Source organism: Drosophila obscura, unplaced genomic scaffold (assembly GCF_018151105.1).
Source record: "Drosophila obscura isolate BZ-5 IFL unplaced genomic scaffold, ASM1815110v1 contig_187, whole genome shotgun sequence".
Lineage (NCBI taxonomy): Eukaryota > Metazoa > Arthropoda > Insecta > Diptera > Drosophilidae > Drosophila > Drosophila obscura.
In genome coordinates, this window is record NW_024542775.1 from 858,208 (window position 1) to 883,698 (window position 25,491).

Here is a 25,491-nt window from a genome sequence, read left to right on the forward strand (position 1 = left end):
TAAGTTGTTGGCATTCTCATAACATAAACTGAGAGTAGGTGTGGTGTTGCCTTGGTTTGACTGGATCGCTAACTTCTCCCGATAGCTTGCCATTAGCCTGGTACGGTACGGTTCAAAGTAAGCGCACAGCTTTAGTTCCAAAACAAGAGCAAGTCGGTTTCGGTGTCCAATTATAATTTGTAAAAAATCATTTGTACATATATTATATGTAGGTATGTATGTATGGGTATGTACATACATATGTATTCGACAAGTATATTCATAAATTCGGGGGCACACATCACATGTGTTATACTCGTTAAAATGAGCAATATCCGGATGGATATGTATTGCTTGATTTTTTCTACATAATAAATCTTTATTGAATATATATACATAAACAATATAATAAAACTGTTGATTGCATGGGGTTTTTTTCTTAAAATGAATGAAAACATTTACTTTTTCTTGTTTCGCTTCTTTTTCTTCTCTGAGCCAAGTACTTTTTTTTTAGTTATGCAAACGCGGCAGAACCAATCGTCATTGTCCTTTGGAGCAACATTGATGCCAACACAGGTCCTGATTGCGAAAAAGAGTTCGTAAGAAAATCATAGGAATAATGAAAATCTATCGTTATTATTTACCAATGGTACCAAGCGTCGCAGCCGTCACATCCAATCATTGCAGAACCGTCATCCACCTTTCCGCATGCCGGGCAAATCCAGATTCGATTACCTTCGGCATCAACATAAGATGAAGGGCGGTTTAATTCCACAATTTGTGGAGGACAGTCTGGAGAATTGTTAGGTGAAACAGGCAACAGACCTGTCCCCAAAGGCGTCTCTGTGCTGACTCCCATTACCGAAGTAAAGTTATTCACAATGGGCTTGGACGCCAACATCAATTGTTGTGGCAACAAAACAGAGCTGGCCGAAAGCGTGGACGACGCTACAGCACTATTACTAGTATTAGGCATCCAGCCTCCTGAATTAGCAGCAGCAGGATGGCTTGTCACCATCTGAGGCGCCATGGGGGCCAAGGAGATGGTTAAAGGTTTCACAGGACTGTTGGTTGTGTTAGAGTTGCTTAAAGGCACTACCGTATTGTTTGATATGCTTGAGAATGGAGTTTCACCTAAATGTTGAATAAATTCATTAATCGCCTAATCATTGCAGATGGGTTAATATCGCACTCACATGGCTTGGCCTTAGGTGGTCCGGTAACCAATGGGGAAAAGCGAGCTAGTTCTGGGGAGTCGTCCCGTTCGCGTTCCCTTTTGCTTCCCCCCATAGTTGAATGTTGTACGATACCAGCGTCCTGTGCGTCTCTATCCTTGTCGGCACACGGTAACGGTGTGGATTTACCACCTAGTTTCAGTGTAAGTTTTGGGACAGGATTTGGGGAAAGCTCCAATTTGGGTGTGGTGTCGTGGGGAGCATTTGGCGAGTATTTTGGTGATGGCTGGATTGGAATGGATGGCATTACAGATACCCCAGAAAAGACTTCGCAACTAGAGCTACGTTCGTTCGACTTTGGCAGATGATGATTGTTTAGGAAGTCTTCTGCATCTGCCGGGATAAGTGTCATTATCTGAAATGAAGAGCGAAACAGGGGGGTGTCTAATCTGTATAGATTATAGATCAAGTTTTTAATTGTTTGAACGGCTGGAAAAGTCTTCAAGTTTCATATATGAAACGCTCCAAAGTAACTTAAGGAATATTTGAAATTTTGTTTATGTTTATATTTCGAATTTTAAATATATGTATTACGTATATATGTATAGTATAATGCGCTAAAAGCCATAATGAATTATGAAAGCTCAACGTTACACTCGTAGCAAGCATAATTTAGACAAAGAAACCCACCTGCTTGTCCTTCTTCTTTTCCTTCTTCTGTTTCTTGTCGGGCCCTTTGATTTTCTTTTCGATTTTATGAATATTACTTCCATTTCTTTCCTTTTCCTTCAATTTATCCTTTTTGTCCTTCTTCTTTTTTACTTTTCCCTCCTTGGGTTTCTTCAACTTTTTATGCAGTTTGCGCATTTTCAGTTCATCTCGTCCTTGTCCCATGGCCAATGTGTTAGTTGGTGTGATCGTAATGTCCTCGTAGCTAGAAAAACTTGGCATAAACTGCTGATCCTCGGAAATATTCAGCTGTGTGGGTACCAGGCCGGACCCCGATCCAGATGTTGCGCCAGCTGACAAGCTTGTGGCGGGAACCGTTTGAGAGGAATACGCCAGACCGCACTCCAGCCGCGACAATGGAATGAGATCCGCGCCACCAGCCAAGCTAAACTTGTCCCCGCCCTTGAAATTGGGCATATTAAACTGGGGGAAACATGGGGTGTTGCAGGAAGGTGTGGCTGAGCTAGCTAACACTTTAACATCTGGATGGCCAAGCTTTGATTGTTTTTTAAACTTCTTGGTGGATTCACAAAAATTTGGGGAAATGGAGTGATGGAGTATGTCCTTTGAATGCAACAGAGAATCATCTATAGATGTAGCTGGTGTTATTGCATACGGCAGAAGTTGAGGCTGTAACATGCTCGATCTGCCAAGGTTTGTCGGGGATAATTGTTTCTTATTTTGTGTTGATTCATCAGAGTCATCCGACACCTCAATCGGATCACCGAGATTGCCGGTAGCCTGTGCAGAGGGTTTCGTCTTTGGCTTTGATACGGCTTCTGCACCAGTCGGGTCAGTGGTAGCTCCAGCTAATGATCCACCTCCACCTGCATTCAAATGTATTACAAATGTGTTTCCAAAGAGCATGCAATCATAACTCACCTACACTAAACTTCATGGACTCTGGCACTAGGGGAGCAACATTACAATAGGTTCGCTCCGTCTGAGAATCAGTTAGAGCGGAGGGCACCCTCAGAAACTGGCCGACTTGATCTGCTTCTAGGAAATAAATATAAATAAACGAAAATTCATAATTGTTTCGTCCTGGTTAACGTACCACTAGTATCAAGAGCGGATGAACGGCAAACTGAATCAGTAACGGCTCCACTTGTTCCTGGGAAAGGCATGAATGGTGGCATGGAGACGCTACTTCCAAACCCGACCAGACCTGCCGTCGCCGGAAAGAGTCCTGGCCCGGATGGTATCAGACCTGGTCGTGGCGGAAAATGTAAAAGTGGTAGCAATGGCACGATTCCCGCTGGATTGCTCGGATATAAAGCCGCATGTGGCATACCTCCGCCGACCGCCATATATTGGCCAGCACCAGGAACAATAGAACTGGGTTTAGTACCATGTACAAAAGGTTTCGTCGGGGAGGTATTCTCAATGGAGTGACCGTTGTAGCCTAATTCCTTTTCCTTCTCATTTTCGGGCAGGAAAGAGTCATATTTTGTCTTGTATCTCTTTCGGTCCTTCTTCTCCTTCACCTTACATTGAGGTACATTACTCAAGTTAAGGGGCTCCGTTGGTATAGTTATAGGGACCAAACTGGGATTCATCAGCAATGTAGATGACGGCAGTGAAACTGACAGTGCATTTATATGGTTTTGCTTGCCCTTCTTCATCGATTGAATTGTAGGCAGCGGCTGGGACTCCAGCTGCGCTACAGTGTCAGTTGCTGAGTGAATGGGCTTGGTTTGATTCTTGCCACCTGGTTTTCTTCCTCGTTTCTTTGGCTTTGACGAATCTATGATCATTAGGTCCACAGTTGACTGAGGTGATGGTGCCTGTGGAGTTGGCATCATCACACCGTAGTTGGGTAGCATTTGATGACCAACTGCTGAAATACTGCTGGCCACATTTATGTGTTCCATACTGAGTCCCAGTGCTGGCGCTGGTGTTATGGTCGTTCCGGATGGTAAATTAATCAGTGGTGGACTAGCTGTGCTTTCAAATAGATTTCCTGCCACAGCTAGGGAGCCCGATAGCCCTGGGCCATCAAGCCTTGGCGTTTTTGGCTTTGAAATTTTCTTAAAAATATCCAATTTGTTACGTTCGGGCTCGCTGTTATGCTTTTTTGTAGCTGATAGTCCTATTTGCGGTACCTGGGGTCCCACTGCCTCCGATGCAGGGCCTACTAATGGAAATTCGTCCTGATTCTCCGTATGTTTACCAACAACAGTTGTCCGACTATCAGCATTACTTTTGATAGCAGTTTCTTCATGGCTTTTCGCTGCAGCTTTTGAAGTCAGTGCAACATTAGCAGGGTCACTGGTGGTTGGGGCAATATCTAGCGGCTTGCTTTCAAGCTCTGACTGCAGGCTCTGTCCCTGCAACTGTTTTTGTCTATGCTTAGCTTGTTTCTTTAGGATCTTTTCCAGTTTTATCCTTTCCGAAGATCCATCTGGAAGAGATGGGAATGTTCCCCGATTTAAACGCTTCCTTGACTTTTTCAGGTGTAAAAGTTGACTACTCCCACCATCATTTTGGCTCTTTGCTAGTTTCTGAAACATTTTCATTGCTTTTCGCTGCGCTTTTTCTTGAGCCTTACCACCATGGACATTCATTTCGGCCTTACTTCTCTCCATGCCGGACAGGTTTGATAAAAAATGCTTTTGTTTCTTGCTTTTCTTAGAGGTTTTGGCATTTAACATGACTGCTACCGATGGGTTCGGATTCTCTTGAGGCATTACAAATTTGCCCTCTTTTTTACCATTTTTACTTATCGCTGTGGTTCGGTTCTCGATGCGCTGCTGATCTCTTTCATTTAATTTCGATGCTGATGTTGAATTGAAATATCGATTCTCTTCAGTAACTGAAGTATCCGGTTTAGTTGAAGAGGTTTCCAGCGGAGCGATAACTGGAGAGGGCACTGGCGGTGCATGTAGCCCTTTATATTTTTCTATCAATATAAAAATACACACACATAGAATGGGAATTTATAAGTTGTTCAAGTTCCATAAAGCTTACCAATAATATCGGGTACGAAAGCATCTGGGAGTTTCCCTTCAATAGCTGGCGAAATGAAGCCCCCTGTTGTCATTACCACACTACTCATTTCGCGTACTGTCCGTCCATTATCGGGGTCACAGTTTTTATTCGAAGGAAAATTTAGTAGCGTGGACTGCGACTGAGAATCTATTGGTATTGAGGTCCGATTTTCTACCATAATGAGCGGATCCAAATCGATTTTCGAGCTACTTTCCTGTTCCAGTGTTAATGTCTTTTCAGACTCATTGGAAAGATCTCGAAGTTCAGAGTCCTGAATAATGTTTGTCGCGGTAGACGGTGGTTCACTTGGTTCAGCGTTTGGCTGCATTGGTGGCAAGTACTCAAATATATAGATTGGTCGGGTCAGAGTCTCTGCGCTGCCTGGCTTTAGAAAATTCATATTCGAAGCTCGTTTGATAGGAAACGCAGCAATATCGCGTGTAAAAGCCACCGGCTCGACATTTCCAATATAGTCCAAAAGTTCATGAACATTAATGCTGAGACTCTTTAAAGTCAGGCGTGCATCCTTCAGGTTTGGCTCAAGCCGATTTGCTACATCAATAACAACAATATATAAACTATTACAATGATGAACCAACGAACAGTGTAGCCTAATCAATACACTTACCGTGCTCCATTTGACCATGCAAATCGCGTGCGAATTCTTGCATAAATTTTAGCAAAATATCCTGCAACAATTCTAGCGGTGCACTTAGTGTGCTGCTGTATCCAATAGTTTGTGTTATTTGCGCAATAACAATGCGCATTAGATCTGAAGAGTATTTGTCTGCCATTGCTGCTCTGTTGGATGTATTTACAACATGGATTTGGACTTTGTATGGGAATTTAGGGCTAGGAATGAGGCGCAAGTAAAGAAAATATCCTTAGCGACACGTTGTTTTATTGTAAATACACACTCTACTCTATTTAGTTTGTACAAATTTTAAGATTTTATTTACGAATAAAAAAAATTAAAATTAGTTATGACAGTATTTCGATACATTGTATAGTCGATAAGCAAGATTATTAAAATATTGTGGGGATTCCCGAAAGTAGCTCTGAATAATTTAGGAGCAATGTTATAAATCAGAGGTCGGCAGCGTCGTATGCACTGTGCATAGGAAAAAATTTCGGGCAGCGCAGTCGGCACACGTACAGCGTAAAGACTTCGTGTGGTTTCGTTATTCTGCCTGATGACGTACCAGCAGAGAAAATTCTGCTCTGCTGACGTCGCGGCAGAGAAACATGCTTCGGCCTATGCACAAACGGCTTCATATTCTGCCCGCTTGCCTCAGCGGCAGAGAAGCATTCGTGTGCCCTTTGCAAAATTCATCGGCTTTCGCAGCGGCAGAGAAATAAGTAACGTATTTGACTTCGTGTCTGTTGTTTTCGCACACAAACGCACCAAAAAAATGTGTGAGTCTGTGTGCCGACCCCTGTTATAAATTCATAAGATTCTTGAGATTTTTAATTTCAAAAATCAATTGCACAGCCCCTAAATCTAACGAATTTATTTTGATCGGCAAAGAACTCAGATCCGAAAAAGACACTAGATTTTGCAAACTTTGCTGCAAAGCGACAGATAGCATAAAAGACAAAATTCCAAATTATATTTTCCAGCACAGCAATCGTTTATATTGCTCTTGCTCTGACTAAAATTGTTGGTATCGTAATATGTATCAGAAAGAGCTCCGCAGTGTCCTCAGCTTGGTAGAGGTCTGGTAGAGGAAATTCTGCGATTACAAAACAAAAAGAAAAGACAGGATTCTGTCACACATCACGACGCACAAGGGAATAAGGGATTATGCCTGCGAGTAAGTGTACTATAGGAAACGTGAAAATATTTAATAAAATTATATTAAATTTGATTTTTTTTCCAGAATGTGCCCATCTACATTTATGAAACCTTCCGATCTAAAGAGGCACACGATTAAATATTCTAGCGATAGAAATTTTGCTTGCGAGCAATGCCCCACAAAGCTGAAATCATTGACAGCATTGATGAATCATAATGTCAACATACATGCGGCAGCATATCCATGTACATGCGAAACATGCACGAGTGCGTTTAAAAGTTTAAGAAGTCTGAAAGAACAGCCCGCGGAAAAGCAAATACACCACCTGAAGAGGGTCAAGATGACCGAAAAAACAGAATAACATAATATAAATGTAATTGTGTCTGAATAAATAAATATATCCAGATTGTTGCAATTCTTCACCGGTATTTTAAAAAGTGCCACAAGGGAATTGTGATAAATTGGCTCAATTTTGGCTCTCGCTAGTGGCCTGCCTATAGCCCAGATCCAAACAAAATTAATTTTTGTATTCATTTTATCTTGTCTCATTAGTACTTTTAAACAGATTAGTGGACATGTAATTTTTTTATATTCCACTTAAATGATTTATATAATGCTGGAAAACGATATATATTATATTCATGAAAATAAAGACAGTGCTGGAAAATGGAAATATATGTATGAAAATAAACAAAGTGCTGGAAAATATATGAAATTCAACTATCGTTTAATAGTTTATTTATCAACAAGACGATGAATATCGAACACAAAATAGTTGAGAAACATTAAAAATAATAATTCTTCCAAAATTATTTTACTTTTAATTTTAAGTGACCACCAATTCATGTTGCTGAAGTTCAATGTCTGATTTTAGTGCTTTCCCGTTAAATTTTATAATTTTCCTGTCCAATAAAAATGTAAGCCTTTTCCAATGTCGTAAACTTTTAATATAATGGCTTTAATATATATGGCTTTCCTATGGATATAATTGATCCATTTTCCCCAGATGTCACTGCCAAGACAAATAACAAATATAGCATATATATTATAACGTCATATTCTCTATATATACTGTACGTACATGCATGTGTACATTTGTATGTGTGTACATGTGATTGAGTACAAATAAATAGGTAAATTTTGTTATCAGTTAATTATGAAATTGTGTCTTACACACATGTGTACTTATGCACACCGAGATTTACAGTATTACGGTTTTTGTAACGGGCAGTAAATCAATAGCAATTCTTTCTATCTTATGTTTCTGTTTCCTTCAAACTAGTCTCAGCGTTAAAGCTACATATGTGGCCATTGTAACTTTCAATCAAATTACAATTATATATGCATGTACATAACTCGCAAAGGTGGTTGAATGTGTTGCTTTCAGTCTATAAAAATCCTGGTTTGAAGATCAATTAATTGGAACTTCAAGGGTATATAGAATAGACCTTGGCGCGGTCAAGTTACTGCTACTGTTTGTATAAGAAATGCTGTATTTTATTGTATCCATGTATTGCTTTTTAGATAGGTGTTGCTAATTTGTTTTTGTTTTGGTTGTTTTGTTAGATACATATTTCTGACAAACTCCCACGAAATTGGTTCAATCGATTCGATTCGAGTTAAATTGTCAAATAGAAAAGTGTTAGAAAAACAAATAAATTACGTGTTTTCCCAAACGAACATAGCAATGTTGTCTTATATTATATTATATTAGACTTGTGGTAAAAGCTGATGTGTATAGCGCACTGACTGACTGAGTACAGGTACAACTGAGTACAAAGTTTTTCCTCGTTTTCATTAACATATTGCCTTTTGACAAAGCCTTATCCTATTTAAGGCTTCATAGCTGAAGATGATATGTTGTTGAACGTCGTGGTTCGGACCTGAAATCAGTCCGAATTTCCACAGTAATTTTTTAATTCATTTTTTTTCCATCGTCTCAAAAATTTAAATATAATAAATTAACATTTATTTTTGTTTATCTTAATTGTCTCTGCCCCTGTCTCTTGGAGGGTCTGATCTTATCATGTCGAAGCATGAAGAATCTTTTTGATGTTATTGTATCGAGCTGTCTTGTTTTGAATGGCAGGTGTTCACACATATATTTATACATATGTACATTAAATATACGCGAATGTACATTTTTGTATGAAAATTATTTTATTTTTTTATATACAGGCTGACTGGAACGGTGATTGTATACATATCCGGTAACGATGGTATGGAATAAGCACACTCGACATTACGCGCTGGAGTATTTTATTTTCTGATTATTACGAGGCAATGCATATGGCATATACATGTACATATCCATTCATGTAATGTTTTCAAGATGATCGTTTATTTTTATATTTTATCAGCTGTTCAACAAAATGTCTTCGGAATCAGATAACCAAGAAATTTCGTATAATTCGGAGAGAATGCACAACATAGATCCGCTATGTGACAATTTAAACGCCAGATGTTCTGGGTACTATAGCGCGAAAATGTACAAGTGGAATAATTCGGGTCGAAACGAGCCTTTGACATTTCAATGCAAGCTTTCATATCCCAACAAGACTTTTATTTTTGAAAGGAAAACACACTCTGTAGCTACTACAGAAAGCACAAGCAAACATCTTACTGATGCTCTGGCTGTATATTCAAGAGGCAACCATTCTCTTTCTGCTGATGCTAAATACAGAGTTGCGTCGGAGTCAATCGAACAGAATAGAGAAATGCAATCAATGAATTCTAGAATTGATGGGGCCAAACAATTTTTGGCGCAAAGTGGCATTTTAGGGACAACCAACTTCACAAGTTCTTGTGACTTAATAAGGAAAACTTCAAGCATTCATATCGATGCGACTTTGAGGGAACAGGTAAGCGTGAATTTATTTATTTAAAAATGCTTACATAGTCAAAGCTATTTTACAGATACGAAAAACATCTATGTGCCTGCGTTCAAGGATTTTTATCGAAAAGAATATACCAAAAGGCTATGATGAACTCATCAATTCACTTCAGCATGAAGTCGATACATTAAAGGGAATCATAGATAATGGTGAAACCAAAATTATAACACTGCGTACTGAAATTGGCAAATTGAAGGCAAGAAATTTTAGCATCATTTAAAAGACATTATTTATACTATTTATATATAGTACGAACATTTTAAATATACATCATATATGTGTACATATTATTTGAAAACAATTGTATATTGGTATGGTCTCTCACGCTTTCATCCGCGTGCTTCGCTGAAGATGTCGATGTCGTGAGTAATATTCCTTTTTTGATGCTTCGTTGTATTATTTTATTTCAGAGAGCCCTTCAAGAGATAATGCACGTCCAGATGGTAACTTGCAGCAACGCTGGTGATGGCTCTCCGAGTCCTAAGGGTACAACTATTTGCCTTTTTTGTCAACCCAGAAGCTGGACGAGCAAAAATTAAAATAAAAACAACTGTTGGAATCGACTTTTCCAGCATAGGTTCACTGAAGTTTATTACATGCTGTAATTAATACAATAAAACCATTTCATATAATTAATTTTTAATTAATTAATTACACTTTATTGAGGTTACTTTCATCTATTACATTTGAGATAATAGCCGTAATATTTACAATAAAGAAATTCCGCTTTTACGCATATTGAATATATCGAATTGTAATAAAAACAAAAACTTAATTCCATAGAAAGCACTTTGTATAATGTGTAAGGTAAGCGAACCTTATGAGGTCAATGGTGCACATCAAGTTTACACATTTTACATACACACATCACCGAAATTAAAATTGCAACGACTACTGCAGATGTGTAGAGCTGAACGTTCTTCAAAAACATACATACATACATATAACTAAATAACAAAGTATAAATTAATTCATTAATAACTGAAATTCACCTAGCACTCATTTTATTTGCAACTTTATTATAATGCATCCTTGACTTGAAACATTCACAATTCAATTTGTAGGTATTAAATACGGAGATAATTAGGTGTCGTTTATCGTTTATGGGCCTCGTTAATTGTGAGTACAGGTGTGCACGGATGTGAAATTTCTTAGTCGATCAATATATTTTGATTCTATGTATAAATAACGGTGTTAGGCATTTCTATTAAAGCTTATTTAATATTTTCATTATATTTTGTTTGGTTACTTTGCCTTGCCCCAGAAGTGGACATGGAAGAAATCTTTGTTATTTCTAGTCCAAGCAAGAATATTTGATTTAAATGTTTAAAGATAGAGAAAAAAAATGAAAAATGTTATCAATGCTGGTCGAACAAAATTTTGAAAACATATGTAAGTATGAGCCAATAATTGTGAACTGATCTCATTGCCGTCGTGTACAATGGACTTGTTAATTCTGTAACAAAAACGAGCAAGTGGTAGATTTCGAAATATATCCTGGGTCCAAAATAGTAGTATTGCTACTGAGAATTTCGATTATTCTATGTTATGCCTATAACGACGAAGGCGCGCACTATTTTCTATGTTGGGCTCCCCCGGCGGTGGCGAGATGTTAGGCTGTTGATCTGTTGAATTTTCACTCCATGTGATATTGTTAATGTTTGATTCTTCATATTGCTTTGTGATAAAGTGAGCTCCAATAGTTCCAGCTTTGTCTTCACTGAGATCAGTTGATTGATCATCAAAATTTCCTAACATTGTTGTGGGTATGCCACGAGTTCTTAAATGTTACATATGCATGTTTTTAAAAGGATGAAATTTATTTTAAATTGACAGAAACCTACCGACTGGAAGTGCGGGACCGAGGACGTTGAAATCTTAGCTGTAATTGTGTTGGGTCGGTTATGTACTTTCCTTCAGCGGATTCTCGTCGGCGCCGTAATCCTAAATGAGATGATTGAAATCGAATCACATACACATTAGAAAATAGAACAGAATTCGCTTTTATATAGAAGGTAACTATCACGGTGATTATCATGTTAGCTCTGCAAGTTGCATTACGACATAAAACGCTTTATTACTTTAATAAAGAAGAAAGCTCCATTTCGTTTTCTCTTAGGGTCATTTAGTTTAATAAAATATATAATCCACATATACAAAAAACGGACCATCGAAAATTTATAAAAATAAACAGTGGATCTAAATTAAAACAGTACTTGTACCAGAATATTTTACTTAATCTCAATGTCATTTGAATAAAATAAATAGAATCTTGAAAGAAGTTACATGCATCGTGCAGCGGATACACGCATTGTCATTAATCAATTAGTTGGTTGGCAAGCCCACTTCTTAAAGGAAACAAACCTGGTGTTAGGTCCGTATTATTAGGAGGATTTTGTAAAACACCAGAGTATATGTCGTGGCGAACAGGCATAGCGTCCATCATACAATTGGGCATGTCAAATGGTGGATTGTTTTGGATATGATGCTGTCCTCCGATGGACCCAATTAAGGTTGATGTTGATGCGTTTGTGGCAGTATCAGCACCCGCCCATGAAGCGCATTTTGATTGGCGCACTGGTATTTTGCTGGGTGCCAAGAGCGGTGGTTCACAGCCACCTTCCGTGCCTCCATAGGCGCAGCTCACCCGTGTTATTTGAGTATCTAAATCACCTGTTTTTGTAAGAGCCTGCTCCTTTGTATTGCATATTTCGCTATTTCCATTCAGCTTTGGCTTGATAGAATCCACCACATGAGAGTTGAAGCAGCTTGGCTCGTTGAGTGCTTCAGAAGTGGCTTTGTTGACTGGTGCTTTACAATTATTGATTGTATTTGGAGAGGAAGCTTTTATTGCTGCTGCTGCTGTTGCTTTTATTTCATCACAGTTAATTAGCACCTTATCACTAGAATCTTGGCCTTGAGTTTTATCAGCAATGCCTTGGCTAGTTGTACTTGAAGTCATCTTAACAGCAGCTGCTAGTGCATCATAGTAGACAGATTCATCCAAATGAGAGGATTCTAAAACAAAAACGAATCGTAGAATGATGTATGCGTTGATTTAAATATAAATAGCATCTAGCTAGTGCGATTGGATTGCATTCCTGGATATTAAGAAATGTGCATTATTTGCCTACCTTTGGGAACGACACGAATTTCCAGACGCCCACTAACACAACCATTGTTGTCCTGGATCTCTTCACTCACAGGCAAATTACTCCTCTGGCAAGATGTGGTTTGAACACTCCAGGGCTGGGCCGCGTCATTCGCCACCAAAGAGCTATAATTTGGTAGTGCCTGTTGGTCATCAAAAATGTCGGCCAATGACACATTCGGAAGGCTGTTTCGATGTTTGGACTTGGTTTGGCTCTCATGTGATTTATTTGACTGAAACGCAATATGGTCATCTTTAAATGATGATGGCAATACCGTCTGCGAAACAATAGAAACAGAAGGCTTTTTTGGCTGTCCCAGCGGGGTGATTTCCGAGTATGTTTCTCGCACACAAACATTCCTGGCTATATCCATGCGATATACCTACAAATTTAAGAGAGTGTCCAATGAAAGAAGCTTTAATTCTCAAAGCTGGGAGGCGGGTGTTCATGGCAGTGTTTTCCTCACCACTTTTTATAAACTTTACCATTGAATATGTATGTAAGTATGTGCCATTGGTTGGAGAACATTAAACAGTAAAAGGAATGAAATATCTCACACACACACACACACACACACAAACACGAGTGTGTACTAAGATGCTGATAAGATGCTTAAAATGTCTTCCGGAACGTGGATATGTGTGTACATATAGTGGCTTGGTGCATGCAAGTCTCTTAATCGGTATGAGTTTGATAGTTAACTTATTCTAAGAGCGACCACAAAGCCGCATAAGTTAAGGGTTTCAGATGTATATGATGTGCTTACTGTGTTATCAAAAGCGGCTTGTTGCACAGCCGGTGGCTCTAAGTCTTTACGTAATACATTACCCATTGCAGGGTCAGACCAGCAGTGCGGTAAAGATATTTTCAACGTGTCGTAGCTCTCGATCCCGAATATGTTGAGTGTGTATCTATGGTAGGGGAAATCAATATACGCACAAATTGTACACAAAAGAAATAACATACATTCAATATTTAACTAAAATCATATACATATTTATAACCGGTTACTTATGTACATATGTATACTATGCTATGTATACTACTTAGTATATACATAACACATGCATAAATACATAGTATGCGTGATCAGTATCCACCACAGCCTACTTGATCTGGGTATTCATCCCCCTTTTGTAGCGACAAATATATTATCTACACTTTAATATTGAGTGATCGTCTGATCGGTGAGAACATACAATATTAATTGAAACATTTTTGAGCTTCATGTGTTAAACCATAAAGCTTTTCTGGTGAGAATCGAAATATTGTACATTTCGATCCTTTTGATTCGCTAATACTCTCATCCGGGGATGCATTTGCATTTGGGATAGAATTTATGACGCTGTCTTCCTGCTAACAGACGAAGTATACAAGGATGCACAGACGGACAGGGGTATGCGTATGTATACCACTCGGCTTGTCCATCCCATCTGCTCGAGAACATATTCATTTGTGGGGTGGAAGATATGTACTTACATGTAAAGGCATTGGCCCACATTCAACATACCATCGCCAAGGTTATAAATATGTATGTACTGATTAGCCATCTGTTCAAGACTTACCTTTTCGGCCTGGATTTTGCGTCTCGGGACGTTTGGGTCTTTGGTGTCTTGGTTGTATCAGCGACGGCAGTTAGGGAAAAGATTGCAGCTTCATTTAACAGAGGCAATGAAACATCCCCCTTAATCAATTGATCCAAATTGGGTTGCGACTGTGAGGTGAAATGTAGTTTGTATATTTTACACATGTTTATCTTATAGTAGTACTAAATTTTAAGCAAAAAAAAAAAAAAACAACTGTGTTCTTTCTACATTAAAGATATGATATGGGATGCACGCAATTATAATATCTTATTAAAAGTATATTAATAATGGGGGACTTGGGACTGTATTAAGCACTGTTACGGTTACTGTTACAGGAAGACATTTTAAGCATTTATCGTTAGTTCGAACGCGACCTGACATTGTCAACTAGAATTCCCATGTTTTCATCATTAGTTTGCATTCCAATTTACCTGTGGCTCTCTGTTCCATTCGTTATCGGTCGTGTCCTCAGAGTCATCAAACTGACTTTTCCACTGGGAAGCAAGAGTGAGAGCTCCGCCCCGTGTTACCTGTTGTAATGCGGACACATTTTCATCGTCTATCAATGCGAATTGAGTGACAGAATGGTCGCCGGTAACACTGCTTCTGGCTGTGTTGCTGCCAGTGCCCGCACCAGCTGCGCCTGCTGATGCGCTATTGATACGCTGAATCGAATTGGAACCAGCACCCGAGGAAGACGGTCGTAAATTGGTGGATGTTGCTGAACGACGATTGACCGGCGGTATGCCAACCATGCCAAACACCTGACCGCGCTGGCATATGGCAACCTTTGAGGCAGAACCTCCTCCTCCGCAAAAAACCAGAGCATCCTGTTCATGGGTTAGGGACTGTTCATCACCATGCTGGCTTTGGGCTCCACCAACTGTTAGATCATGCACGCTCATGGGTGGGGCTGTAAGTACACGGAGGCGCCCATAGGTTGACTTTTGATCGTCCAAGGATCGCTTGCTATCGCCGCACTTTTCCGCGGGTAATGCCTCCAGTTTCTGGTGTTGCTTATCAGTATTTCCACTGGGATTTAATTTTTTCGCTTGCGGTGGCTGGTGCAAGGACTGGTGCTGCGCTCCACCGGACTGTAGTGTTCTATTGACACCCTCAGAAACATTTGCGTCGACGATCTTCTGGCCTTGGGAGCTTTCCACTGCAATCAGTGCGACTTCGATATCAACATCTCCTATGCGCTCTCCCTCAGCGGTCTTCTTCGTTTGCAATAGCTGTGTGGCAGCGAACTTATCTTCCAGATGTGGGTACTGCAAGAAATTAATTGAGTTTCACTCTAACTGTAACTGTGACTTTATTGCTATTGCCTTCTTACATAGACAGGAGCAGAGTTGTTTTGGTTTGATGCAGAAAAGGAGCCGGTTCCGCTGTGGGGTTGACAGTTCTTCGCATGAATTACCGAATGCGGTGTCTTTATCGGTGCTTCATGGTTTCCAACACCAACCATTGATGACTTGATCAGTGCACTGGGGAGATTCGACGTAGCCATTGCAGTGCTGGCAGGCTGTGGTGGATGTTGCTGCTGCAACAAAGCTTTGGGTAGGGTGTTTTGATTATTGGTTGAGTTGGCGTGCTGTACGGATGTCTCGCATTTGGCCTGTGGTTGGGGAACTGATGGCGTCGCATTGCAGTTTCTGTCAACCTTAAACATGATTTCAAATTATTAAATTATGCTTTTTCGAAATGGACGCCGATATCGGCGTCAGAGACGTACCTTATCTTTCATATGCAAAGGCTCTGTCGCTGCGATCTGGGCGGTATCAATATCAGTCCGCTTTCGAACCTTTCGAACATGCAATGAAAAACAAGTCGTTTTAACAATTATAAGGATGGGATAGAGTAGTTTGAGATTATACTTGAGAGTATATGTGGGTACGAGTATATAGTTTTATTTATGGGAAGTCAGCCTATAGCAGTTTTCAGTTCAATTTATAAGAGTAGTCTAATAATACTCCAACCCCCATCTGAGCACAAACTCAGGCTACGGCTTGCTCTGCCGATCTCCAGAATGTTGGAATGGTGTTTTTTTAGAAGTTAGCATCTAATTTATGAGAATAAATGGGATAGCTCCATTCTTCCATCGCTCGATCGACAGATTTGCTTCAAGTTTGTGATGCTTGCCCTTTGGATTTATCAGATAATCTCCTTGCAACTTGGATAAGTAGTTAAGAGACATTTTTTTAACCAAACCGATTTTCCCACCAGAGCACAAAACAACTTATATTTTGCAGATTCGGTATGCCGAATGAATCAAAGGTTTCTGGCACTTTTAAGCAATGGACTTACGTATTCAGTGCCGCTCGCGTTAGACGCTGCCACTGTCATTTGTGTAATATTTCCATGGATATAATCATTCTTGGCAGGCACTTGGTTGCCACTTGAATTGATGTTGCCAATTGCTGAAGTGTCCACTTTTTCCCAGTCATATGCGTCAACTTCTTTGACGCCGCGTCTCTTCATACAGCGCTCAAATAGTCCGATTAGCATCTGAGAAAACCACATTTTATTATAGTTCACCATACCATAACACCATTCCATTGGAGTTTCAGAGGTACTTTACCGCGTAGTCCGGTCGGTCCGCATAGGTAAGAGACTGGATATGCTCCAGGAATTGCTTTAGATCTGACGGCAAATGCTTCAACAATATTCTGTGGTCATACTTCTCCTTTGTTAGGCCAACTTGTTCCTTGTCTTTTATCTTTCGCCACGGCAACTGGCCGTTTACAAACTCCACAAGCATATAAAATAGGGACCATAGATCATCGTGACGCCCCATTTCCCGATTTCGATGAGCATTGATGGATGCATACCGAACTGTGCCACGGAAACCAGCAGCTGCTCGGGGACATCGCACCTCGCCGGTACCTGTGGTATATTGCCGAGCCAAGCCAAAGTCCAGCATATACACCCGCCGGCAGTTATAGGGTAAGCGCCCGACGGAGAAGTTGCTCTGCAATGAAAACGATCGTTACATTATTACATTCTAAATTCAATTTCTCATGGCAAAAAATGAGATTACCGGTTTAATATCACGATGAAGGAATCCCACAGAATGTATCGATTCGATGGCCTTTAAAATTTGTAAGCCTAACCTAAGTGTTGTACTAAGCGAAAATGCACCACGCGGCTGAGCTCGCCTGAGCTCTGCTAGATTCTTTCCTTGAAGTTGCATCACCACGTAATTAAATCTATCGTTCCGGCCGCATCCAATAAAGCGGCACACATGCTCCTTGCCCTGTAGCTTTTTCAAAACGGCAACTTCCATTTTGAGCACCTGCTTAGGCTGCCTTGCGGATTCCACTTTGAGTGCCACTTGTTCACGTGTAATAAGGTCTTGCCCTTCATATATTTCACCAAAACCACCGCCACCGATTTTTCGAACCACCTATAACGTTGACAAAAAGATATATGTACATACGTATACATATGTGTACGGGGTAAAATCAGAACAGGAAATATGAGGATACAATATGAGACGACAAACCTTCCAACGCTCCTTGACAACATGGCCCGGCTGCAAAAGATCCTCGGAAGTCATCTTGCAAGACTCTTTTGGAGCTACTCCTAATGCCTGTCTGCCCTTTTCCTGGAGGAGCTCTACCTGCGCTGGAGCAGGAACTGGATTTTTTGAAGATGGCACTTTAAAAGTTACTCTGCTGCGGCTTACTCCTAAGCGATTATGCTTCGCTGGCAAAGTCGCTGATCGCTGCAACACTAACACATTGGGATAGCGATGCTCCTCTGACGCTTCTGTGTCCACAACAACACCCGTGCCCGTGCTCGTGCCCGTAGCACCCGACTGGATTCGCTGCAAGATATGGGCTTGCAAAACAGGCCTGGACAGAGGCGGTGGTTTCGACAGTGGCGGTGGATGCAACCTCAAGATGTTGTTATTCTTAGAGCTGGTGATCACTTTTTGGTTGGGACTTATGTACTGCTCCTGATTCGAGTGTTGCTGATGTGAATCATGATCTCCTGACGCAGCAACATTTTCGTCGTTTCTGAAACAAGGATATTCTGCGTGTAGAACATGGTGGCAAAGATATATATATATATATATATATATATATATTAATATTGATGTTTTTAAAATATCAACAAATGCAGAGACGAGGCGAATTCAAAACAGATGCAGCGATTTCATTTCGTATTTTGTCTCAAAATCCCAAACAATTTGAAGTATTTAATACTAAAATAATACTAATGCTAATACTAGGCCGACGATAGTGATGAAAGTATTATTGCACTAGACTGACGATAGCATATGTTTAAACTTTAAAGGGAGCCATAACTGTATCGTCTAGCAAAGCACGGATATAATGAGCAATGAGATTGGATATAACTGGCCACGCTAGAGCCGTCGTCGCATCGAGCTATGTACATAGTGCACATGTATATGTATGTATATATAGTGCGGGCGAGGCGTGGGAGAACAATTTTTCTTCCCCACTTAGTTGGCTGTCATAGGAACGGGTCATACTGTTGTCTCTACCTGTCACATTTTAGGGACATAAAATTATTGTGTGCAGGACTTAAAAAGTCTTTTTTTTCCAATATTTATACAGAAATACTTTCATATGTACATGCGTACATAGATGCTGATGATCTCATGCATATGGTAATGTGCATCAAGACATAATACATACCATGCGTCCACGTAATGGTTATGTATAACAAGAGCTGGAAAATTATCTGTTCTCGTCGAATTTCTCGTCCTGCACAGGATTTTTCAATGTCTCATTTAAAGCACGCACACAAGCAAAAACCAGGAAACTTTGTTACTCGAATTATTCAAGTCTTTTAAACATTTTCACGAAAATAAAAGACACATATCGATTGGTTAGCTTTGACTGTTTTTCGTCGCCTAATCGAATTCAGAGCAAAGCAGCCCCCAGCACCGAGAGAGAATAAGCTGTGTCTGGTGGTTACGGTTACTATTACCAGCACCAGCTGTCACTGGGGATTGCGCATGCGTCGTCCTCGATGACAGGACAACTCAACTCAACTCAGAAAACGCTCCCACAAATACCACAAAGTCCTGTTAAAACTTCTGCTCGAAATGCTAGTTTTCTGTTATTATCAGGCAAACTCACCTGGGATTATGATTATCCTGTAAATGCATTTTGGATTTTCCTGGACTTGTCTGCTCCTGTAATGAGTTTTGCCTTCTATCACATGAGCTATTCGAGCATAAATCCATGTACATTCAAGCTCCAATTCATAGTTTGATGCTGTGGCCTGAAAGATTTTTGTATTGTTTACACTTTTCATAGCATAGCTATTTATATATGTATGTACATATACATATGTAGGTAGATCAGTTTGAATGTATTTCCGAAATTTCTACGCTACCTACAAACATATGTAAATATGCATGTATATGCACACATATTAACATACATATGTATATGCATAATATACAGTCGCGGCGAAAAAAATATTACTTCTTGGTACAACACAGTTTATTGTTTTTGCACATTTTTTCACTTTGCTGAAGTAAAAAGAACGTCTACATGTCTCCTCTCTGGGAGAAGTAAATCTTAAGTAATCTTAATTAAATCTTTCAAAAATTTGAAATATGTTACCAACAAGAAACACGGGGAAGAAAGGTCGATCTAATTCCCCCCATTTCCCTCCTTTTTTAATAAAGCCGTCCATAGAACTAAAGGACCTAAAATAATCGTTAAAGATTAGCAAGACCGAAAGCCATGGGGCAAAATATAATTGTAACCTTCGAACACAACTGAAGTAACGAATTTGAATGGAATTTTTTTTTTATTTTTTGTAATTTTTTAAACTTTGAAATTAGTAGTATTTTTTCCCTGAATAAATAATTTTCTTTTCAACTATTTTCATTCGAAGTCAGCAATACTCTCAGATACGTTAAATTGCAACTTAAAGTTTTTATGTTAGATTGAAACAGATCAATAAAACCATTGATAAATCTCTCAATACAGACACATTAGTGGCATGGTGCTATTTTTTCCGCCGCAGCTGTATATACATATGTACACATACACCCACTCGTAGCATTTAAAGAAAACTTTTATTTTTTAAGAAATCACTTGAAAAATATCTTATACACCTATGCACATATTCACTCTTTTTTATTCCATTTTTGCATCTTGAATAAGTATACCCGTGCATCTGAATTTATTTATGATCACTTTTAGGTGTCTTGTGTGTGAGTCTATTTTAAAATTATTCAGTATTGTCGATTTAATTATAGAAAACTTCAACGAAAACTTCTACCGAAAATCACCGAGAGATTCGACACGTGACACGATTCTAATCGTACATACATACATATGATTATATTTTTAAATTCATTTAGACACAGGCACCCACTACTTGCACATTAAACATATATGTACATATACATACATATATGTACAATTTAAATATTTTTGTACCATTTAACAGAAAACATTCGTCGAAGGGGAACTTCTTCATTATGTAGTTAGTAGATACTCCGCTCCTTCTGCGTTATGGTATGTTTATTTATTGCCACAAGATGCAGTAGTCTTAAATAGTTTTTTTGGCAAACTGTTAGTAAATCTTTAATATGGTCTATAAAAGCTTTCACATTCAAACCAAATATTCCGTGTTCACTGAAAATTCTTACTGAGGACGGACCGACGAACAAAGACTAATAGAAACTTTCGGCATCTCTGTGCATCCTACACGTCCATACATACATGCATACATATGTACATAATCAAGAAAGAAAAGCTATCTTTAGTCTGATTAAGCTTTCAACCCTCCTCCTAGGCGATCGTTCGTGTCAAGAAAAATTAGTTACGTCCTGTCACATAACATAAGGGCGAAAACATAACTAACATAACATAAGGCGAAAACATAACATAACATAAGGCGAAAACATAACATAAGGCGAAAATATATCTTACAGGCCAAAAAAAGTAACTATTCGCATAGCCAAAAAAATGCGTCAGCTAGGTGGCGCTGTTGCGCTTTGTTTCTTTTTTTTTGCTAGCAGCCAGCCTTAGTCAGATATAAAGTCTTTTCTTCTTCTTTTATTATATTATTTTTTTGCGTATTTTTTTCCAGGGCTGCCAGATCGGTTCAAAACGCATCGGTTATACGGTTGACAATATCATGGTGTGGCAGCCCTCAACAATTACAAATTGCTCGAGTCTGGCAGCGCCATCAGCAATTTCGCGCTCCAGTCTGGCAGCGCCAGCAACAATATGTTATATATAGATATATATATACATATGTATATATGAACCTTGAATTCATTTCGAATCGGTCTGTTCTGAATGAAGGTTAAGATCTTTTGTTTTATTTTATGCTTAATTGAAACATTTTAACAGAGTATTTACTGTTGCAAAATTGTTTGAATTTAAATGAATATTAATAATATTTTGGAAAATGTACAGGTACATTGGATTATTGCAAAAATGAAAGGATGTTGTTTATGTTAAACTTCAGATATTGCTGGACTTCAGGGCACTTGAAAAAATGCATATATACACACATACAGCTACGGTCATGGGAATAGTAGTGCCGCACCTCAACACCTCATTCCAAATTTGACATGTGATACCTTAAATATATAACAAAAATTAAAAAACAGAACAAATTAATTTTAAAAAGTCACCATCAGTAAGCTAATTTCATTAATGATTATTTGCCAATTCATCACTCACACACATGCAATCACAGCGAGTTTGTTGTTGTATTTGCAAAATAAGCTCCGAAAAGAGAGCCGCATTGTGGGACGGGACCACCCTGAATAATTTCATCATGGGCTGGCCTGTGTCAGAGTGACGAGACCAAGCCAAGCTCATATGGAGTGGTACCCCAAGTCTGCCGTTTGAGTATTGAGCAAAACTGTTTATGAAGGCATACTTTATAATACGTAACATATAACAGTTGGAAAATTCCTTTCAAAAGGATTAGGGGATTTTTAAACAGGATAATGACCTGAAACATCTCAAAAGTTCGCTAGGAATTGTGTTTAATCGGTAAATACCGACGTTTATGGGGGAATACCAAATACATTGTAGCAACTTCAAATCCGTCAACCAGAGCACATTTTCAACAAGTGGTCAAAGGATTATTGACTCAAATCTTATTGAAGCGTTGTCAGGACCTTATTGACCCATGCCAGGCCGGGGTAAGGACGTAATGAAAACAAAGTTGATTGAAACTAGATCTAAACCCTCAAGAAACATTTAGAGCCTCTAACATAGGTTTTTAATTAAGTTTCGTTGTTTTTTTCGATTTTCTAAAAATCAGTACTATTTCTATGAACATTAGATTTAATGGGTAGTTGTTTAAGTCATGCCATGAAAAACAAGAAAATGGAATGCAAATTAAAAAAGATTTCGTTTGTTTTCTATTGTTTACATTCCTGTAATCAATTATTTGAAGACAAAAACCTGCACAAGTTTTTGCGAACAAGCTAACTATTAGCTGAATTTCCTGATTTTCCCCAGTCGTTATTTCTTTAAGAGCAAATAAAAAAAAATAAAAATACATTATTATCAGTATGAACTAGTTTCTAAGACTCAATATTATTTGAAACGAGAAGGAACGTTTGAGTCGCTTCTGGGGACGCGACTATAATTTTATACCCGTAATCAGTCAGTATATAAATTTTTGAGCTTATGATTTTTCAAAATTTTACATTTTACATTTTTTTTCTACATCTGTTATCTTTATCTACAATGTCGATTACACATCTAAAATGTAGATTCTACGTACACAATGTAGATGTAGATCTTCTGTGCGAGCAAACAAAGAGAATAAGCAGAATAAGAATAGCGTAAAACGCGCCGAGGAGGTGGGGGAAGCAACTGAAAATTAATTTCTTTATTCTTGCTATAAATCCAATCTGATTCAGATTCTCTACGATACTGCGTTTTTAGTGTTATCGTGTCTTTGAAATTGTGGCTGCCACAGATTTTTGTTCTTTGTGGGGGCGGCCGGGGGCGGGGCGAAATTTTGAAATACACTTGTGGCAGTGTGATATCACATGAGTCTGGAAACCAAATTTGGTTGCCCTAGCTCTTATAGTCTCTGAGATCCAGGCGACAAACAAGACGGACAGACATACATGACTCTATCGACTATATACTTTTTGGGGTCGGAAACGTTTCCTTCTCTGCGTTACACACATCCACTTTTACCACAAATCTAATATACCCCTAACTCTTTTTGAGTACGGGTATAAAAACCGACGAATTAATTTTTGAAAAATATATACATATATTTATCCAAAAATATGTATACAAATTTTTGTAATTTTCTTTACTAACGAAAAAAATAATAAGGTCCCGTCCGCTTAACAAAAAAACAAAATTTGTTAGTTCATTCGTACATTCGCATACTAACTGTTGGATTTATCAACAATCTTGGAGATCGATATATGTACATACACTTTCCGGGAGTTAAATAAGACATGTTAAACACATTCATATAATCCGTAATATTTACAAACCATTAACGAGTTTACCATTTTTGACCTTTTTAACCCAATTGGACCAATAACTTGGCTAACTTAAATTATATGAAGAACCTGAACGCTGCAGCTGTGAATGTGCCTCCTGTTCGCCCAACAAACTATGAAATAGTTTCCTTTTTAAGTCTAATAAATTTCAATTAACTAACATTTAGATAATACCAGTAGTACGTAATGTTCATTAAATTAAAATTATGACACCGATTTTTTACCTAATGCGTTATATATTGAACTATCTATTTGAACATATCACAATCATTCAATTAACTTAATTAAGGTCTCAAAGTGCTTGGTTTGTGAGCAGTGTGAGTGATAGAACATTGACTTAATGGGGTGTCCCATTCAAGTGGCGAGGGGTGTACATACATACATACATCCATAGAGATCCATATGCAAGTCTGGCTTACATATATACGGATATGTACATACATATTAATATACTTTTAATCTGTATTGCATATTTTTATATTTAATATGCATATGTATGTAAGTACATACATACATATATCGCTAATTTACTACAACAAAAAAATGTATTAAAATCATCCTAATTAATTATTTATGTGGGTTTTATTACTTCGTGTACTTCAATAAAAATTTGTCAAAGTTTAAAAAATTCGAAAAGTAAATCAAAATGAATCTGATACGAGTCTGTTCCAATCAGACTGTACTGTACTCTATTCAATGTAGCTTTCTTCGAAAAGCAAACCACGTCTAGTTTTCCGGTCGAAATATCACAGTAAAAGGGTTAAAATGTTTAAATTCCTGGGGCTGAAACCCTTTTCGGGCCATAAACTTCCGGTGGTGTGGGGCATAATGTGCAGCAAAATCAATATTGAAATCAATAAAAAAAAAATGTATCCAGCAGCAGTTGTCACCCTCAATGTGCTAAAAAATTCACCCCTCAATCAATATCTGTACGAATGTACATACATGTACATATGTATGTATTTACATGGTTTGGTTTTTTCTCTTTGTATGTAAATTAAACAAAATAAAACCATTGAAAGAAAGGCTCAAATTGCAAGGAAACTGGTTACGCTACCGTTAGCCTCTCTTGGTAGGTGCTATTGATGATTGAATGATTGAAGGAGAGGTTTCTAGTCATCTATGTAATAATGTATACGACATGTGTGTATGTATATGCAGCGCCTATTTTTCAACATTTGCAAGGAGTACGGCTCAGGCTACACTACACAGGCGAACATTTGTATAATTTTGTTTATTATTTATTCTTGAAGCCCCCACAATGTACATATGTATGTACATTTGTACCTTGACGCAGTTGCGCATGCATGAGGAAATTAAAAAGCTACAGTACATTTGCTTTCATGCATATATGTAAGTACATACATATGTACATATATGTATGTACGTACGTATGTATGTATTCAACCCCACAATAGGGCAGACCATCGCTAAAAGAGCATTGCTCTTAACTTTCTCTGTTTTCCGAATGTAGACTTGCTATGCTATAAAAATTAATGCCGTACTCTGTGTCGGGAAAAGCAAAAAAAAAAGTACCAACAGAAAACCCTCAGCAAAACAAAAAAAACCAACACCCACACCCATATGTGCATATGTATGTGTGTGTAGTCCTTGAAACCTGGGGCTGATTCTTTTTCATCACCGTGGATGATCTCCGTTTTTTATATGTATGTACATGCATACACACATACAT

The 25,491-nt window shown here is 38.6% G+C and overlaps 3 protein-coding genes across 8 annotated transcripts; 1 reads left to right on the forward strand and 2 right to left on the reverse strand.

Moving 5' to 3' along the window:
* Nucleotides 1–333: 333 nt before the first annotated feature.
* On the reverse strand, nt 334–5,861 carry LOC111070848 (transcription initiation factor TFIID subunit 3). Of its 3 annotated transcripts, none has more exons than XM_022361830.2 (8): nt 5,503–5,861; nt 4,854–5,426; nt 2,941–4,785; nt 2,766–2,876; nt 1,845–2,710; nt 1,176–1,569; nt 624–1,113; nt 334–558 (listed from the first exon to the last, which is right to left on the reverse strand). In XM_022361830.2, exons 1-8 carry the CDS (start codon nt 5,666–5,668, stop codon nt 438–440), a joined length of 4,566 nt encoding a protein of 1,521 aa, XP_022217522.1. In that variant the 5' UTR covers nt 5,669–5,861; the 3' UTR covers nt 334–437. The 3 variants fall into 3 exon arrangements, with proteins under 3 accessions (XP_022217522.1, XP_022217521.1, XP_022217520.1); XM_022361829.2 differs by having other exon boundaries at nt 2,766–2,879; XM_022361828.1 differs by having other exon boundaries at nt 2,766–2,882.
* Nucleotides 5,862–7,410: 1,549 nt separating this feature from the next.
* LOC111070749 lies at nt 7,411–10,200 on the forward strand. Of its 2 annotated transcripts, none has more exons than XM_022361561.2 (5): nt 7,411–7,587; nt 8,849–8,972; nt 9,031–9,531; nt 9,587–9,760; nt 9,975–10,200. In XM_022361561.2, the coding sequence occupies exons 3-5, from the start codon at nt 9,043–9,045 to the stop codon at nt 10,101–10,103; spliced, it is 792 nt and encodes a 263-aa protein (XP_022217253.1). In that variant the 5' UTR covers nt 7,411–7,587; nt 8,849–8,972; nt 9,031–9,042; the 3' UTR covers nt 10,104–10,200. The 2 variants fall into 2 exon arrangements, with proteins under 2 accessions (XP_022217253.1, XP_022217251.1); XM_022361559.2 differs by having other exon boundaries at nt 8,849–8,889.
* Nucleotides 10,201–10,207: 7 nt separating this feature from the next.
* On the reverse strand, nt 10,208–20,921 carry LOC111070748 (tau-tubulin kinase homolog Asator). Of its 3 annotated transcripts, none has more exons than XM_022361558.2 (15): nt 20,737–20,921; nt 19,417–19,561; nt 17,808–18,324; nt 17,343–17,708; nt 16,884–17,273; nt 16,610–16,810; nt 16,038–16,106; nt 15,639–15,965; nt 14,734–15,573; nt 14,282–14,430; nt 13,483–13,627; nt 12,699–13,098; nt 12,238–12,582; nt 11,409–11,508; nt 10,208–11,344 (listed from the first exon to the last, which is right to left on the reverse strand). In XM_022361558.2, exons 2-15 carry the CDS (start codon nt 19,527–19,529, stop codon nt 11,101–11,103), a joined length of 4,206 nt encoding a protein of 1,401 aa, XP_022217250.2. In that variant the 5' UTR covers nt 19,530–19,561; nt 20,737–20,921; the 3' UTR covers nt 10,208–11,100. The 3 variants fall into 3 exon arrangements, with proteins under 3 accessions (XP_022217250.2, XP_022217248.2, XP_022217249.2); XM_022361556.2 differs by having other exon boundaries at nt 11,929–12,582; XM_022361557.2 differs by lacking the exons at nt 13,483–13,627; nt 14,282–14,430 and having other exon boundaries at nt 11,929–12,582.
* Between the last annotated feature and the right edge of the window lie 4,570 nt (nt 20,922–25,491).

Bases quoted from the DNA above. Each gene is read 5' to 3' on its own strand.
- LOC111070848 (XM_022361828.1), bottom strand. From the start codon at position 5,668: ATGGCAGACAAATACTCTTCAGATCTAATGCGCATTGTTATTGCGCAA. The intron at 5,427-5,502 runs GTAAGTGTATTG...TTATTGATGTAG, and splicing joins GCATGGTCAAATGGAGCACG to CAAATCGGCTTGAGCCAAAC. The intron at 1,114-1,175 runs GTGAGTGCGATA...TTCAACATTTAG, and splicing joins ACCACCTAAGGCCAAGCCAT to GTGAAACTCCATTCTCAAGC.
- LOC111070749 (XM_022361559.2), top strand. The intron at 9,532-9,586 runs GTAAGCGTGAAT...GCTATTTTACAG, and splicing joins ATGCGACTTTGAGGGAACAG to ATACGAAAAACATCTATGTG. The intron at 9,761-9,974 runs GCAAGAAATTTT...ATTTTATTTCAG, and splicing joins CTGAAATTGGCAAATTGAAG to AGAGCCCTTCAAGAGATAAT.
- LOC111070748 (XM_022361556.2), bottom strand. From the start codon at position 19,529: ATGTACATGGATTTATGCTCGAATAGCTCATGTGATAGAAGGCAAAAC. The intron at 11,509-11,928 runs GTTTGTTTCCTT...CATCTCATTTAG, and splicing joins TAATACGGACCTAACACCAG to GATTACGGCGCCGACGAGAA. The intron at 11,345-11,408 runs GTAGGTTTCTGT...GTAACATTTAAG, and splicing joins CGGTCCCGCACTTCCAGTCG to AACTCGTGGCATACCCACAA.